Below are 16,167 nucleotides of genomic sequence, written 5' to 3'. Positions count from 1 at the left end.
TGGCCGCTGTAGGGCCGTGAACCCAGACATTGCCTTTGGCAGCAGCCTGGGCCTGTACACACCAGGGCTCTGGGGTGTCAGTATAAGTCACCCAGACCAGTATGGCTCCATTTGTGGCACAGCCTTCAGTCAACAACAAGGCCACAGGTGGCAGCTCAGACTCAAGGCTTGTGTGTGGCCTTTGATGGCAAAATGGGCCACGGATATTAGCACAGACTCTGGCTGCCATAGGAACCAAGACATGGCCCTTGTAGGCAGCACAGACCAACCAGATCAGCATGACTCCAGCAGTGGCCATTGGTGGCAGCCGAGACACTGGACATCCCTGTGGCCTTTGGTGGTAACATGGGCCAAGAATGTCCATATAGACCCTAACTGCGGTAGGACCACAGACCCAGATATGGCTCTTGTCAGCTGGCTGGACCTGGACATCACCATAACCCTGGGTGGTAAGCAGGTCTCCCACATTAGCCTACTCCTCACCATCTTCATTTCTTCTGTTCTGCCGCTTTCCCCATCACATGAACTATTCTGCTGCTTCTCTCCCATTTCTCTCCCACATATTTGCTCATCATAATGGGATCCAACTGCCTGGTGCTGTAGGCAAGATGTCTTCCTGCTCCCTAAGGGCCCAGCCTGGCCTGGGAGTAGCTAGCACCCTCCTGAGCACAATTGCATCAAGGTGCTGTGGGACTTGGCGAAGATTGTTTTTTTGTTTTTGTTTTTGTAGATTTCAGCAAACTTGAAACATTCCACCCTTCAGAACATTAAAGGAAACCGTTATGTCTTTGGTACATTCTTTTTCTCCTTAGCATTTAGTGGTCAAGTGCATACCATAATATTTCAGACTCTTAGTTATCACAATAAAAGGAAGATTTAGAGGAGTTACAGGAGTGTTTAAAAGAATCAGTAAAACACAAATATTGGATACATTGAAGGACAGTAGTTGGGTAAGAACGTACAGTTGAAGTGGACTTAAGTCTACAGATATCTGAAGCATTCTTTAAGGTCCCACATTTCCTGCCTGGATGAATCACCTTCTTACTGTATGTGTTTGTGGAAAGCTTTAAGCATCTCGTGAGAAGTAGTGGATGCTAAGCAGGTGTTGCAGAGGCTGCATATGTACCTTTGGGATACAGGTGGTACAATCCAAGTTTCTGGATCTGAAATTGGATAGTTATTATAAATTGTTTCAATATTACTTGTAGTATTATTTTCTTTCACTAAGATAAATTAAAGGGTTTCTTCTTTGGCTTAAAATTTAAATTACTAAGGGTAGAAATTTTTTTCTTGCCTTTAATGGACATACTAGTGAATTAGTGTATTGCATGAAAGATCATTTATGGTTAATTAATTTTCACACTTTGGTTATTAGGTAGTTAAGATATTATATGTAACAAATTTAATTTTAATTAAAGTTTAATTTTTTATTTGTAGAGCATATTAAAAATATAATGACCCTGGAAGAATCTGTTCAGCATGTGGTCATGACTGCAATTCAGGAGGTAAGTGATACCGCATTCACACGAGTATGAAAGTGCTAAACCAAGTTATGCAAAACTGTGTAAATTTTTTAACATTTAGAAAATGTCAAAAGTCTTCAAACCCAGTTTTAGAACCCCAATTCTATGGGGCTGGAGAGATGGATCAGAGGTTAAGAGCATTGCCTGCTCTTCCAAAGGTCCTGAGTTCAATTCCAAGCAACCACATGGTGGCTCACAACCATCTGTAATGAGGTCTGGTGCCCTCTTCTGGCCTGCAGGCATATATGTACACAGAATATTGTATACATAATAAATTAAAAAAAAAAACTATGTATAAATTTTTTAACATTTAGAAAATGTCAAAAGTCTTCAAGCCCAGTTTTAGAACCCCAATTCTAAGTCACCTGATAGTTGGCATTTTAAAGTAATTTTATTTAAATTTAGAGCTCAGCACCAAATCCAGGCTCTAATGATTGCTAGGCAGATGCTGTTCCATGGATCTAAATCCCCAGCCTCTAAAAATTCTTTTCAGTACCATAATAAAGCAAAATAATGAGCTTTGCTGCATGTAGAACCTTCTATTTCCTCTCTTCTTCCTGCCAGCTAGGCCAGTGTTCCCGACACTAGTGCAGTGGTTCTCACCTTGTGGGTTGTCTGAGACCCTTGGAAAACACAGATGTGTACAATACAATTTATAATAGTAGACAAATTACAGCTATGAAGTAGCAATGAAAATTTATGGTTGGAGGTCACTACAGTGTGAAGAGCTATATTAAAAAGGGCCACAGCATTAGGAAGGTTGAAAACCGAGTGTATCTCTATTGTGCATTTAGAATTATAGGCTGAGATTTCAGAGTCAAATAACCCGAATTTAAGATTATAATTATATCAGACATACTAGAAGGGTATTGGCTCTTAATTCCAGTTATAAGTCTTGGGTGAAAAGCATTAGTTTATGATATATGAGTCATTTTTAAGAGGGGCATGATAGTATATTCTGTAATCATTGCTCTTGAAGGAGCACACAAACTTGAAATCAGCTTAGTCTACCTCATAAGAACACTGACTAGAAAAAGTACAAAATAAAAGAAATTTAAGAATCCCCTATTTAAAAAATATATTTGTGTTTATAGTCAGTAATGTCTCTTAAAACTTGCATTGTAATTTATTCTCAATCTTATCACTAATATGCTTGAACATTCTTAGTTGATTCTACCTCTAATGAAGTTTTTTTTTTGTGATCAATGTTCTAACGTTCCTTAAATTAAAGCAAGAGAAAGCTAAATATAAGTCAATTTATGATACTTCAAGTGAAGAGACTTTCATAAACATTGCACCATTGCACTTAACTTTGCTGTTTTAATTTCCTAGTTGATGAGTAAAGAAATAGTGAACTCTCCTGCAGGTGACACCGTTGGAGAATTAGAGCAACAGGTAAGACTTTCATTGTGGGAGGAGACAGTTAGCAATGGTGGCATGGTTCCCCTACCAGCTATTTTTACAAGACTTAAAATCACGTGCAGCGAACCCTCTTGTGGAACTGAATATGCTTTGCAGTAAGATCCCACTTGGATACTATTAGGTGTTTTCTAGTGAATGTAAGTAGTGATAGCTTTAGTGTTTTCTGTGATCCTCTTCCAAGAGTCAGTGGCACTAAATGTTCCAGCTGGCCTGTTACTAGCTGTGTGGCCCGTTCTACATGGTTACACTATTAAACAGTAGATAATTTTTTTAAAAATCTCTAAAATTTTTATTATGGTTTCAGTGATACACACACACACACACACACACACACACACACACACACACACACACACACTTCTGTCCTTTTCTCTAAGATTAAAGAAATAGCTCAAAGACTCAGGATCTTGTTGAGAGCACTTTTTATGTAGTATAAAATTCCCCTTCTCCCTTTCCTATAGTTAATCAGGGTGGTCCTGGAAAAGGCTGAAGAGAGGTCAAATGCATTTTTAGGTATTTCTTTTGTAAACCTCTGGCTCCCTACTCCACAACCTGGGGTGATATTAGATATCTTAAAGAGTATTTCAAATTGATTTCTTATGGAAATTTTGTTTAAAAATAAACATACTTTTTAAACATATTTTCTGCAATGAAATTAAAAAGTAAAATCTCTAATAACCTTTAAAATATATCCCAAGAATTTTCATAAAGTTTATTTCTATGGAACCTTATCTTTAATTATTAGTTATATTATGTAAATGTCATACCAAGGCAACACATGAAGGCTCATTAGTTAACAGATGATTTTTTCAATCATGATTTCTAATACCACTATACACATGTTGATAGAAGAATTTACATTCTGGTCCACTCAGCCTGATTTACTGAGAATGGTGCTTTCTGTTTCAGCTTAAAAGGGCCCTAGAAGAGCTTCAGGAAGCCATAGCAGAAAAGGAAGAGCTAAAGCAAAGGTGCCAGGAACTGGATATGCAGGTATGGACACGGGAACCTGAGCAGAGAAGGTTCTCTTTAATTTAAATAATTAAAACTAGTAACCTGTTCTGAAGGTTGGTTTGCATTTCAGGGAAGAGACATTAAAATGATTCTTTAACATTTAAACAGGAGTTTTATAAGTATTTTTCTCTGCTTTGAAAATTGTTGACTTGATAAGTCTTGGAGAAAAGCATGCCAATTGGAAAATTTCAGCTAATTAATATATGAGGATTCAGTTAGAATTTTATAAAATTCAAACGACCATTGCATAGTCATTTTTGAATATTAAATGAAATAATTTAATGTTCTGTTCAATGATGCATGACCCTTTTAATAAAGTTAACTCTCTGGTTCATTTATATGTCCATATATGTATGTATGTAGCCACTTACGTTTGCCTTGTCATGTGTATGAATATGTCTTATGTATTTCCTATTATTAAACAAATGTGGCATGAACAAGTATTTGGGAACCCACTGAGTAAAGACATAGTTGTTCAGGTGTGGCATACTTGTATCCAAGTACTCTGAGGATGGAACTTAATGTATTTAGTGATTCCGAGATGATAGGAACAAAGTAGTGATGTTGAAGGATCTCACTCACCAAGTGAGAAAGTATGTCTCATCTTACTGTATGTCTAAACCTTAAGAATTGTCAATAAATGGGATGGAGAGATGGCTCAGAGGTTAAGAGCATTGCCTGCTCTTCCCAAGGTCCTAAGTTCAATTCCCAGCAGCCACATGGTGGCTCACAACCATCTGTAATGGGATCTGGTGCCCTCTTCTGGCCTGCAGGCATACAGACAGAATAGTGTATACATAATAAATAAATAAATAAATATTTTTAAAAAAAGAATTGTCAATAAAACAGGAAAGATTAGCATAGGTTGTGTGTGTTTGTACTGCCGAGTATTAAAACCATGTCTCTGTAAATTTTTCTGTAACACTGAGGTTCTGCCCCATACCCCTAGAAGTTTTTAATGTTGATAGTGAGGCTCCATATATTCATTTATTAACTGATGGTAAAAGAGCTGTGACTGAATCAAGGTGATTTTAATAATGGTGCTTAAAATGTTAACACTGAAAAAAATCACATGAAATGTCTTGTGACGGTTTCGAGCTGGATATGTTTTGTAACATTATACTTGTCAGTTATGAAAATCAGATTAGTGGATGGCTCCAGAGGAAACGTTTGCAAACCGTGCAGCAGCATTCCTCCTTACCTCAGGGAGTACCCACTTCCTGCTCTCTCAGTGCTCCTGGTGTTTCTTCTCAAAACAAAACTAAAATCATCCAAAAAGAGCATATGATAACATTTTAATCAGAGCATAGCATCACTAGTGCAGTAATTAGCATTAGTAGATGATGTGGTCATTGCTACTTAAGTGCTGCCGTGGCTTCTGCTGGTTCTACAGTGCTGCCCACTCAACCTGAGCATGGGGCTTTTTCATTGTGCTAGTGGTATGTCATTATTGTGCCAATTATCTCAGTATGTTTATGCAGATATTCCAAAACCTGAAATCCTCAGAGTAGGGGTCCTCAATCTGTATTCTTTCATTGTCTCAATCTGACCCTATCGTGTTTAAATAACTCTAGCATCTCTTACGTAAGTACTTAAGTTTCTACTCTGAGGGTCATACTCTTTTTTGGTGTTAGAATCACTTATTTGTGACAAGGAGGTAGTCAGTAAACTTCCTATGTGACAAATATGGCTGACTACATTGGCTTTAGAACAGAAAATTGTTGTTGTTGTTGTTGTTGTTGTTGTTGTGTGTTTTATCACCTAGTGCCATATTCTCACACTGTCCATATTTCTCATTTTTTTGTTTTACAAAGCAAACTGAAGCATTGTTTGATTTTTAAAGGGTTAGATTCATCCATTAGGTAGCTTCAAAACAGGAATTAGTTTAGGAACTCCACCAAGGGAAAACTATGAGAGGCTTCCAGAGAAGAGAATAAAGTCAAGGAGACTGTGGATGGCTAAGCTGGTAAAGGTGGGGACCTGAGTTCAATCCTTAGAGCCTCTGTAACAGTGGAGGCCACTGACTCCACAGAAGTGACCTCTAACCTCTGTACTCAGTGGAAGTCCCTCCCATACTGTGTGTGTGTGTGTGTGTGTGTGTGTGTGTGTGTGTGTGTGTGTTTAGAGAACAACTTCCAGGACTTGGTTTCTCCTTCCCCCATGAGACTGAACTCAGGCCAGCAGACTTGGATGACAAGCTCCTTCACCCACTGAGCTGTCTTACCAGTACCCACTTACATTTACATTTATCTTACCCATTATACAAAATAGCAAGTTCCTTGTCCACATGAAAACATTTTAGCTGGCTTTTTTTTCTTAGCTGATTCTTGAACCAAGTATGCTTGTCTTTAGGATATGTGACTGTGGTTATTTTCTCTTTTTTTAAAAAAATATTTATTTATTTATTTATTTATTTATTTATTTATTTATTATGTATACAATATTCTGTCTTGTGTGTCTGCCTGCAGGCCAGAAGAGGGCATCAGATCTCATTTCAGATGGTTGTGAGCCACCATGTGGTTGCTGGGAATTGAACTCAGGACCTTTGGAAGAGCAGGCAATGCTCTTAACCGCTGAGCCATCTCTCCAGCCCGACTGTGGTTATTTTCTACTGTGAACCTAAAATGATAATTTAGGCTGAGGGAATGACTGCATCCTGAAAATTAGCTTAGACCTCAAACTGTTTAACTTCAAATTTAGATTTAGAAACACTGATTTGATTTCTCTTATTCTAAAATTCCTGTACTCAGAATTCTAGTGTGGAAGAATCCTTAAAACTTACCTGTTGGTCAAACTGCTTCATCCCTCAGTCAGAATTAGAGTACAGAACTCCCAGCTTGTCAGTGGTGGTTTTTCTATTGATGTTTCTTTCTCAGGTGACTGCACTTCAGGATGAGAAGAATTCACTGGTTTCTGAGAATGAGATGATGAATGAAAAGCTTGACCAGTTGGATGGCTCTTTTGATGATCCAAATACAATGGTTGCGAGAAAGTATTTTCATGCACAGTTGCAACTAGAACAATTACAAGAAGAAAACTACAGGTAGTATTTTTAGTAGAAATCACTGAGTTTTATTAAACTAATATCTAAAGAGCCATAATTATCAATAGCCAATAATTGAAAATTATATATGCTTAGGACATTGATTAAAGTACACCTAACAAAAGTACCAAATGGTGTCAGTAGTGCCTTCCTTGCAGGGTTCAGTCAGATTAACCAGGTAGGATATGCACATTAAAACAAGGACTTCAACGATATAAGCCAGATATTGGCTGGAGACAGTAAAAGTTGGGGGAGGGGTCACAGAGGCTTGGAGAGGGCGTGTCCACAGGAGTAAGGTAACAGTAATGAAAGGTTGTAGATCTTAAGCTTAAAAATGCTTTTCATGCTAACCTTTTGCTCTTTAAAATAAACAGCCCAGGCTCTTACCTTTAGTAAAGGTTGGCTGTTTCTGACAGGCAGACTACTGAGCCTTGTGCCAAGACCTTAGGACAAGCATTTTGATTGTACCTTACATATATTTTCATATCCTTTCAAATTTGCAAAATAAAGTTGTCAGGATATATGGAACTTCTTCCTATATGTCTTTTACAGCTGTTTTATGGTTGTATTATTATTATAGCACTTTCTCTGCTTATCACAGTCAGTATTCATGGTAGTTACTCAGATTTTTAGAGAGATGCAGATTCTTCGGCCCCCACTAAGCTTCAGCGGGTGTTTCCTAAAATCAGCAAACCATAAGGTAGTGGTGATGATAAGGGGATTGTTCACTGACACAATGTTGCTGTCTAAACTACCAAGCATTTTCAGATACAATCAGTTATTTCATTTTCTTTATAACTTTTCCTGTCCAAAATGGAATCCAGGGTTTCATTAACTGATTCTTACTCAGTGGATGCTGTCTGTCACTTTGATCCTTTGTTTTGATGTGCTGCTCTCCTAGATTTGACCAAGTCAGTCACATTTATCCTTTAAATGTAATCTTTCTTTTGAGTACTTTCTTTGTGACACAGCAATATGCCCTAAACTGGTTGTCCTTAATATGTTGTAATCTATTTATAATTAATATTTTACTTCCTTACATATCATATATTTTTTAAAAAATTACAGTATTTATACATCCTTATTTTTCTTTGCCAATTAAAATTTCATTTAGAACCAGATATGCATAAAAGGTAAAGTGAAAACTGAGAGCATTATGTACCTTTCATTTGTGTTGCAATGTTAATGGCTAAAATTTACTTGAATTTTTCCTCTTCTGAAGGTGGAATTTAAGTATGTCGTACTAACTTCAAATCTAAATGAGAAGACAAAGGATGAAACTATATTAAAAATTATTTCTTTTAAGGCTTGAAGCTGCAAAAGATGATTACCGTGTTCACTGCGAGGAACTTGAAAAGCAGCTGATTGAATTTCAGCACAGGAATGATGAGCTGACAAGCCTTGCTGAGGAAACCAGAGCTCTGAAAGATGAGATAGATGTTCTTAGGTACGGCCTGTCCGGCGCTCGTGCTGCTTCTAAGCTACTGGTCAGATAACTTGAATGATTTCTAGTCTTACCAGAACTCTTATTATCCCTATATATTGATCACTTTTTGTTTAGACTTCTGGTCCTTTTCTGTGTTCATTAATTAGAACTGCATTTAAAGATGTAATAACGTTCATTTCTTTTTTTTCTTTTTGTTTTTTTATTGATTTTATTGAGCTCTACATTTTTCTCTGCTCCCCTGCTTATTCCCTCCCCTTCAACCCTCTCCCAAGGTCTCCATGCCCCCAATTTACTCAGGAGATCTTGTCTTTTTCTATTTCCCATATAGATTAGATCCATGTATGTCTCTCTCATGTTGTTTAGGTTTTCTGGGATTGTGATCTATATAGGCTGGTTTTCTTTGCTTTATGTTTAAAAACCACTTATGAGTGAGTATATATGATATTTGTCTTTCTGTATCTGGGTTACCTCACTAAATATGATGTTTTCTAGATCCATTTATTTGCCTGCAAATTTCAAGATGTCATAATTTTTTTCTGCTGTGTGTACTCCATTGTATAAATGTACCACATTTTCTTTATCTATTCTTCAGTCAAGGGGCATTTAGCTTGTTTGTAGGTTCTGGCTATGACAAAAAATGCTGCTATGAACATAGCTGAACACATGTCCTTGTGGTTCGATTGAGCATCCTTTGGATATGTACCCAAAAGTGTTATGACTGGATCTTGAGGAAGGTTGTTTCCTAATTTTCTGAGAAAGTGCCATACTGATATCCAAAGGGGTTGTACCAGCTTGCACTCCCACCAGCAATCAGGAGCGTTCTCTTTACTCCACAACCTCTCCAGCATAAGTTGTCATCAGTGTTTTTGATCTTGGCCATTCTTACAGGTGTAAGTTGGAATCTCAGAGTTGTTTTGATTTGTTTTTGCTTTAAGCCTAGTTAATCAGATAAATACAGTTTTAAAGAAAATGCTTTGCCAGACAAATTTAGCCATTGATTCAACTTTGTAAGCATATCGAACACTTACAACTGTTTGCTAAATGATATATGCAATTTGACTGGGAACTGCAGATAGGTCAGAATTTAGTCATGTGTACCAAATCATACATTTTGATAGATTCTGCTAAAAGTCTAAATTTGAAGTATTTTAATAGTTGATAACTTTACAACAAAAATATTGACTTGAAATGGTTTTAGGCTTATATTTTTGTTATTGTTTGAATATTTCACAGCTAGAACAAAATATGTGTGCATACACGTTTTATTAATTCAGGGCTACCTCAGACAAAGCAAATAAACTGGAGTCAACAGTAGAGGTGTATCGTCAGAAGCTACAAGATCTAAATGACCTCCGCAAGCAGGTGAAATCTTTACAGGAGACAAATATGATGTACATGCACAACACTGTGAGCTTGGAAGAGGAGCTCAAGAAGGCCAATGCAGCGCGTGCACAGCTAGAGACCTATAAACGCCAGGTGAGAGTTGTCTACGTATCTCATTGATGAAGTTAAAAGTTCAGTGTTATAGCTTCATTTTTTTTTTCAGTGATACAAAAGTGTTGAGTGTAGTAAGTTGTATGCTCCTGATGAATTTCTTCTTTCTACAATTGTAGTTTAGGTGACAGTTAAAGAATTCGACTTGCAACCAGGCAGTGGTGGCACACGCCTTTAACTCCAGCACTCGGAAGGCAGAGGCAGGCAGATCTCTGAGTTTGAGTTTATCCTAGTCTACAAGAGCTAGTTCCAGGACAGGCACCAAAGCTACACAGAGAAACACTGTCTTAAAAAAAAAAAAAAAAAAGAATCTGGCTTACCTATGTCCTTCACCTTTTTTACTGCCTTCGGATATCTTCAGTTTTTCATGTTGAGCTTCAGTTGTTTGTCAGTGTTTTGGGAATTGAACAAATCCCTAGACAGTGATTCTCTTGAAATACTCTGTTGTGCTATTTATCAAACAACCTAGAAAATTATTAAAATAAAGCCTACTTTTAAATTTTTGACTTATTTTAATCTGTTTCTTGAGTTTTATGTCATCCTTTTTTTTTTTTTGATGTGTTTTTTTTAAATACTTAGAATTAAAAAATCTGTTACCAATTCAGCCCTGAAAGCTGAGGAGTCTCATGAACTATTTTGCTTTACTTTTTTCCTTCCCAAAGGTTCAGGACCTTCACACTAAGTTGTCCTTGGAGTCTAAAAGGGCAGATACACTAGCATTTGAGATGAAGCGGCTTGAAGAAAAACATGAAGCTTTACTCAAGGAAAAAGAGGTGATCATAAATGTTCGATAAGAAATATGTCCTTTTGTTGTTGTTGTTGCTTTGGATTTACCTAATCCTGAACCATTAACCTGAATCCTCAGCATATTTTCTTCCAAGTGATTTTCTAGTTGAATGCTTTATGTTTAAGTCTTTGATCCCTTTTTAGTTGCTGTCTTAGTACACAGTAGAGATATTGCTTGATTTTTTTTTTTTTTAAGCAGGGACAACAGTAATTGGAGAGGCATTCTTTTCTCCAGTGTATAAGTTTTTGTTCTTTTGATGGAGAATCATCTGACTGTAAAGGCCTGGATTTATTTTTGGTATTCGCGTCCCATTTCAGTCGGTTTGAGTATTTGCCAGTTCTGGTTCTGGTTGCTGCTCTCTACAGTACAGTTTTATATCGAGTGCTGTGACGCTTCCATTGTTTGCTTGGTTCAGGATTGCTACGAGTATTTGGGATGTCTGTACTTTAATAGGAATTACAGCTTTTTCCCAGTCATTCTTTTGTGTAAATGTTATTATCACTCCTTCCATGGAGACTGCACCAAATCTTTACTACTTTGGGGTGGCTTAGACATTTTAGAAATATATGATTCTTATATAGAGTACTAGAGAAGAATTTCAATTGATAAATTTAGTAATGTTGTAGGACAAAATCAGCACACACAATTAGTAGCCGTTTAATGCATCATTAGTGAGATTGCTGCAAAGAAATTGTGAAAAGGTCACAGTGACAATAGATACAAAATAAATGAAATTCTTAGTACTAAATTTAACCAAGAAAGTTTAAGACCTCTGCGGTGAAAGTGAGAAACACTGATGATAGAAATGAAGACAACACATAACAGAAAGCAGTCTCCATGCTCACACATTCTTTATTCAGTCCTGTGAGCTTTGCCAGGAGAGACAGTGACGTCACAGCCACAGTCCTCAGTTTGTGCGTGTTTCTAATTCTAGATTTTCAGCCAACTGCCTTAAAGCAAGGACCGTCAACAGCTTTATTAGCATGTAGGAACATTCCATGTCTTCTACTTTAAAGTATATGGTTCCATGGGTGCCATTTAGTGGTCACATTGCTGTGACAGGATGCCAATAAATGCCAATTTATATATGACAGGAAATTAGATTTTAGCTTATCAGTTACTGAAGCTTTATTCATAATGGCCTGTTCTTTTGGCAGGCCTGTGGTAGGGTGAAACTCCATAGAAGCAGTGACCTTTTGGAAGAAGAGACTCTTAGCTCATGGTGGATGGTAGGCAGAGAAAGGAGTGTAGGAAATGACCAGGACAAGAGCTAAGTCCCCAAGGACATGACCCAAGCCATCTGTTTCCTCTAAGGTTCAGTTTTGATTCTTCACCATCTAATACCATCATCATGTGAATCCACCAAGAATTAATCTACTCATCAGTTCAGAACCCTTATGATCCACCCCCGCCAACCTCATAGCTGCGCTTTTGCTGATATTCTAGGCATTTTTCGGTTCAGTGGAGTTGAAAATTGAAACCATCACACAAGGTTTTTAGTATATATCTATAGAATTGTGCCACCATTACTTTAATCAAGTTTTAGAATACTGTTACTCCAAAAAGAAATTCTTTACATAGCAGGTAGCATACAGTCTGGCCTTTTTCCATCAGTCTCAGCAACTGTTTATGTTCTTGCTGTCTTTGCATTTTCCTGGCGTGTCTGAACCTGCAGTGCCATGACTAGTTTTATGATTAGTTTAGCTCACGCTTCATATGGTATACTGTCAATTGTTAGCTATTGCCCACTGTGTTGATACAGCGTGTTTCATTTGTCTAGTCATCAGAGTGTGTACATTGGGACTCATCCCACTTTGGGCTGTTATGAATATTGCTTCTGGTTATTCACACGTTTTTATGTGGTGTTTTTCATTCCTTTGGAGTACATACTAAGGAAGATGGCATACTGCCTTACAATAAGTATATTTAATCTCTTTTTCTATGTGCCTGCCAACACTTTTCTATCGTTTTAGTTTATTTTAGCTATCCTAGTGAACGTGAATTTTTATTTGCATTTCCGTAATGGCTAAGGACCTTGTGCAAGTAGATGTACTTTATGGTTCTTAAGATCCTTTGCATGATTCACTTTAATTATTTGCTTTTACTTTGTAAGGATATTTTAAAGTATACTCTGGATGCAAGTCCTTTCTTAGATAACTACTTTTTGAATGTTGTCTCTGATTCTGTGTGTTGTCTTCTCAAGTTCACTATAGTCCTGCTTGCTGCAAAAGTTTCCCATGTACATTGTTACAGCTGTTCGCTTCTCTTGTTTTTTATTTACCTCTTTGTGCTCTTTCACATGAGTCTGTGCTCCATTTTGTACATGATGTGAGGTAGTGTCCAACTTACTCACTTGTAGGCTGCTGTCTGATGTTCCAGCAGTATTTGATTAAAAGACTTCTTTCTTTATTGAAGCTGTCTTGTCCTTGTTATGTCAGTGTACCTGACTCTGTTGTGGTACATCCGTGTCATAGGCTGTGTGATAGGTAGAGTGAAGCCTGCACACTGGAATGCATTAATAACAGTGCACTCACACCGACACATTGGAATACATTAATAATAGTGCACTCACACCAACACATTGGAATACATTAATAATAGTATACACACACACACACGCACACACGCACACAGAGCTGCTGGCTCCTGGTTGTTGTTAGGGTTGTAACTGCTGATATAACAATTTTTTTTTAGAGGCTGATAGAACAGCGCGACACTCTGAAAGAGACGAACGAGGAGCTACGGTGCTCACAAGCACAGCAAGATCACCTAAACCAAGCTGGTGAGTTGGGCAGATTGACATTTGCTTCTCTGGTGATTGAGTACTGATGACACACTGACTGATTTCTATTGCTTAGATGTGTCTGCTACAAAAAGCTATGAGACCCTCGCTGCTGAGATCATGCCAGTGGAGTACAGGTAATGTGTCCGGACTGAAAACCACACCTATAGTCCAAGTGCAGTTGGTTTAGTCTGTCTTTATAAAAAATTTACTTGTGTATTAAAACTTTAATTAAAAAGTTTTATTATTTAATAAAAGTTTATTATTATAATAGAGCTGAAAACAACTTTCTCTAGTTATCTTTACTTGAGAAATTTAAAAAATATATCATAATTAAAATGTTAATAATTGTCAGAGTAACAGTCTAGTGTTTATGACAAGGCCTGTATTTTATTAAAATATTTTTTTATTTTTTTAACTCTGGAAAACTCTTAATATATGACATTCAAATCCCTGTGAGTGAAATAAAATAGAAACATTGTCAGTAGTAGTAGTAGTAGTAGTAGTAGCGGGCAAATTAAACAAAATACCAATGTAGGCATCCCCCTCAGTCTGTCTTTTATCCTGGTTGTTTATGGTGATTTACTTCTAGGCATTTTACTTATCTAGTTGTAAAATATTATTTCTATGCTTTGGCACAAGTCAGGTTTTATTTATTAACTCAGATTATTGTTCGTGTAGTTTAAGCTCATCACTTACAGTACTCAGAGCTGTCACTGTCGCTGACCGTCCCGTTACTATTGGAAGTTAGAGCCTCTGTCACTGCACCCCCATGGCCTGTCCAACACCCAGTAGCAGTTACTTCCCGTCCTCCCTGCCCCGAGACCTCACCCCAGGTGACCAGCACCAGCTGCCTTACATTACTGCCATACATAGAATCCAACAGTTGGTGGCCTTTCAGAATTGAGATCTTTTTCTTAGGATAATATAGACAAATAATACTGAAATTCTCTCTGACACATTTAAGCTTTATAGATAAGACTATACTTACTAACACAGCAGTTTAAAAATACATCAGAAGCAACATCCGACTAACATTCTAAATTTATAACCTGACTTTTTCTTGCTAAGCTTTCATGTGCTTTGTTGTTAAAAAAGAAACTTACTGCCTAAAATTTATATAACAAAAGCTGCTTTGCTTTAGAAGTTAAGTAACTCATTTCAAGTTATAAAAGTATAAAGAAAACAAAAAGGAGTATCATTAACAAACCTCAGAGTAGTTATGTAAATCAAGAATCATTTTCTTTATTGTTGAGTCAATCATTCTAAAATCAGTTTTCAAAGGCTGTAGAGCTTAATTTATAGAGTGATGCTTTTGTAATTTAAAACAAAATTTAGATTTGTTGAAAGTAGTTATTTTAGGTGTATGAGATTTGGAAAAGAGAGAAAGTATAAGTTTCCTATTTAATATCAGCATGAAAATTACATTGAATATAAATATGAAAAGTACTTTAAGACCTTTATATAAACAATAAATTTTTAAATATTTAAAAATATCATGTTTACTGTTTACACCATTACCCGTCTCTCACCCCTTTGTGTACCCTTCTCACCCATTATCTCCATATATATATTTACACAGATAAATAAATCTTGCCTGCTGCGTCCATTTACTGTTGCTGATATGTATGTGTTGTTTTGGGGCCTGACCATTTAGGAATGGATAACTAACCAAGTAGAGGTTCATTCCTGGAGAAGACTGATTCTCTCCCAACAGTCTTTAATTGGCTGTATCATCTACATCTTGTGAGATTTTCCCCATCCAAGTGATGCTGTCATTGTTTAGGTCTTGTTTGGGCAGCCTTGTAGTTGAGATCCCATGCATGCAGCTTCTATGTCCTTATATAAAAGATTTCTCAGCAGACATAGCTTGATCCTCTGTCTCTTGGAATCTTCCCTTCCCTTTTTCTGCCTTGTTTTAGGAGCTAAGATGTCGGATTGTGTTATAGGTGCATGAGTCAGCGCTCAGCACCCCAGTCAGTTGCTGTGGCTCCCTGTAATGGTCTCCTGCAGCATTTGCAGAAGTTTGCTGGCTGAGGGGCAAGAGGTACACTTAGGTTTGGGTACAAGGAAAAGTATTAAGAATGCATTTTAAAGCTGAGCGTGGTGACACATGCTTTTGATCCCAGTGCTTTGGAGGCAGAGGCAGAAGATCTCTTGAGTTTTAGGCCCATCAGCACTCTATAGTGTGATCCTGTCTAAAAGAAAAAAAAAGAACTCAGTTAAAGATTATACTGATTTAGGGAAGTGGCAGTAGTAGATTCTGTTGAGTGGACCTTAAGTCCAATTACCAAGATGTCAATGCCAATATGCTATCTTTTGGGGTATCTTGCCTTGCTGGTCGTTGTCTATAAGCACCAGAGCTGAGTAGGACTCCCGATGACTTTTCTTGGCAGCTTTTTTAGCAGCTTCAAGTACTGTAAGATCTAGTCCTTATGGAGGAGACTTCCAGGTCAAATTCTGCTGGTTTCCTCTTAAGTCCTAAGTGCCTGTTGTGTTCTACAACAGGGACTTACCTTCAACCTCTGAGAGGCAACCAAGTGCAATAGCAACAGCCTAGATTGTGTTAGGAGTCTCTTAGATGCCTCTAACTAGCAACTAGAAAGGAGGTTTCTTATACCTACACTTTTTTCTTTTTGGTTCTTGGGGAAGGAT

The 16,167-nt window shown here is 37.3% G+C and overlaps 1 protein-coding gene across 1 annotated transcript in view; it reads left to right on the top strand.

Moving 5' to 3' along the window:
* The window catches only part of Hook1 (hook microtubule tethering protein 1), a 45,221-nt gene that overhangs the window by 17,524 nt on the left and 11,530 nt on the right, over window positions 1–16,167 (top strand). The window contains exons 6-14 of the mRNA XM_038333775.2: window positions 1,438–1,505; window positions 2,856–2,918; window positions 3,855–3,938; window positions 6,836–7,002; window positions 8,309–8,449; window positions 9,724–9,925; window positions 10,606–10,716; window positions 13,425–13,512; window positions 13,589–13,649. Of these exons, the coding sequence (XP_038189703.1) occupies window positions 1,438–1,505; window positions 2,856–2,918; window positions 3,855–3,938; window positions 6,836–7,002; window positions 8,309–8,449; window positions 9,724–9,925; window positions 10,606–10,716; window positions 13,425–13,512; window positions 13,589–13,649 (985 nt within the window). The remainder of the gene's footprint in view (window positions 1–1,437; window positions 1,506–2,855; window positions 2,919–3,854; window positions 3,939–6,835; window positions 7,003–8,308; window positions 8,450–9,723; window positions 9,926–10,605; window positions 10,717–13,424; window positions 13,513–13,588; window positions 13,650–16,167) is intronic.

Source organism: Arvicola amphibius, chromosome 6 (genome assembly GCF_903992535.2).
Source record: "Arvicola amphibius chromosome 6, mArvAmp1.2, whole genome shotgun sequence".
Classification (NCBI taxonomy): Eukaryota; Metazoa; Chordata; class Mammalia; order Rodentia; family Cricetidae; genus Arvicola; species Arvicola amphibius.
This window is presented reverse-complemented; position numbering and strand designations above follow the sequence as displayed.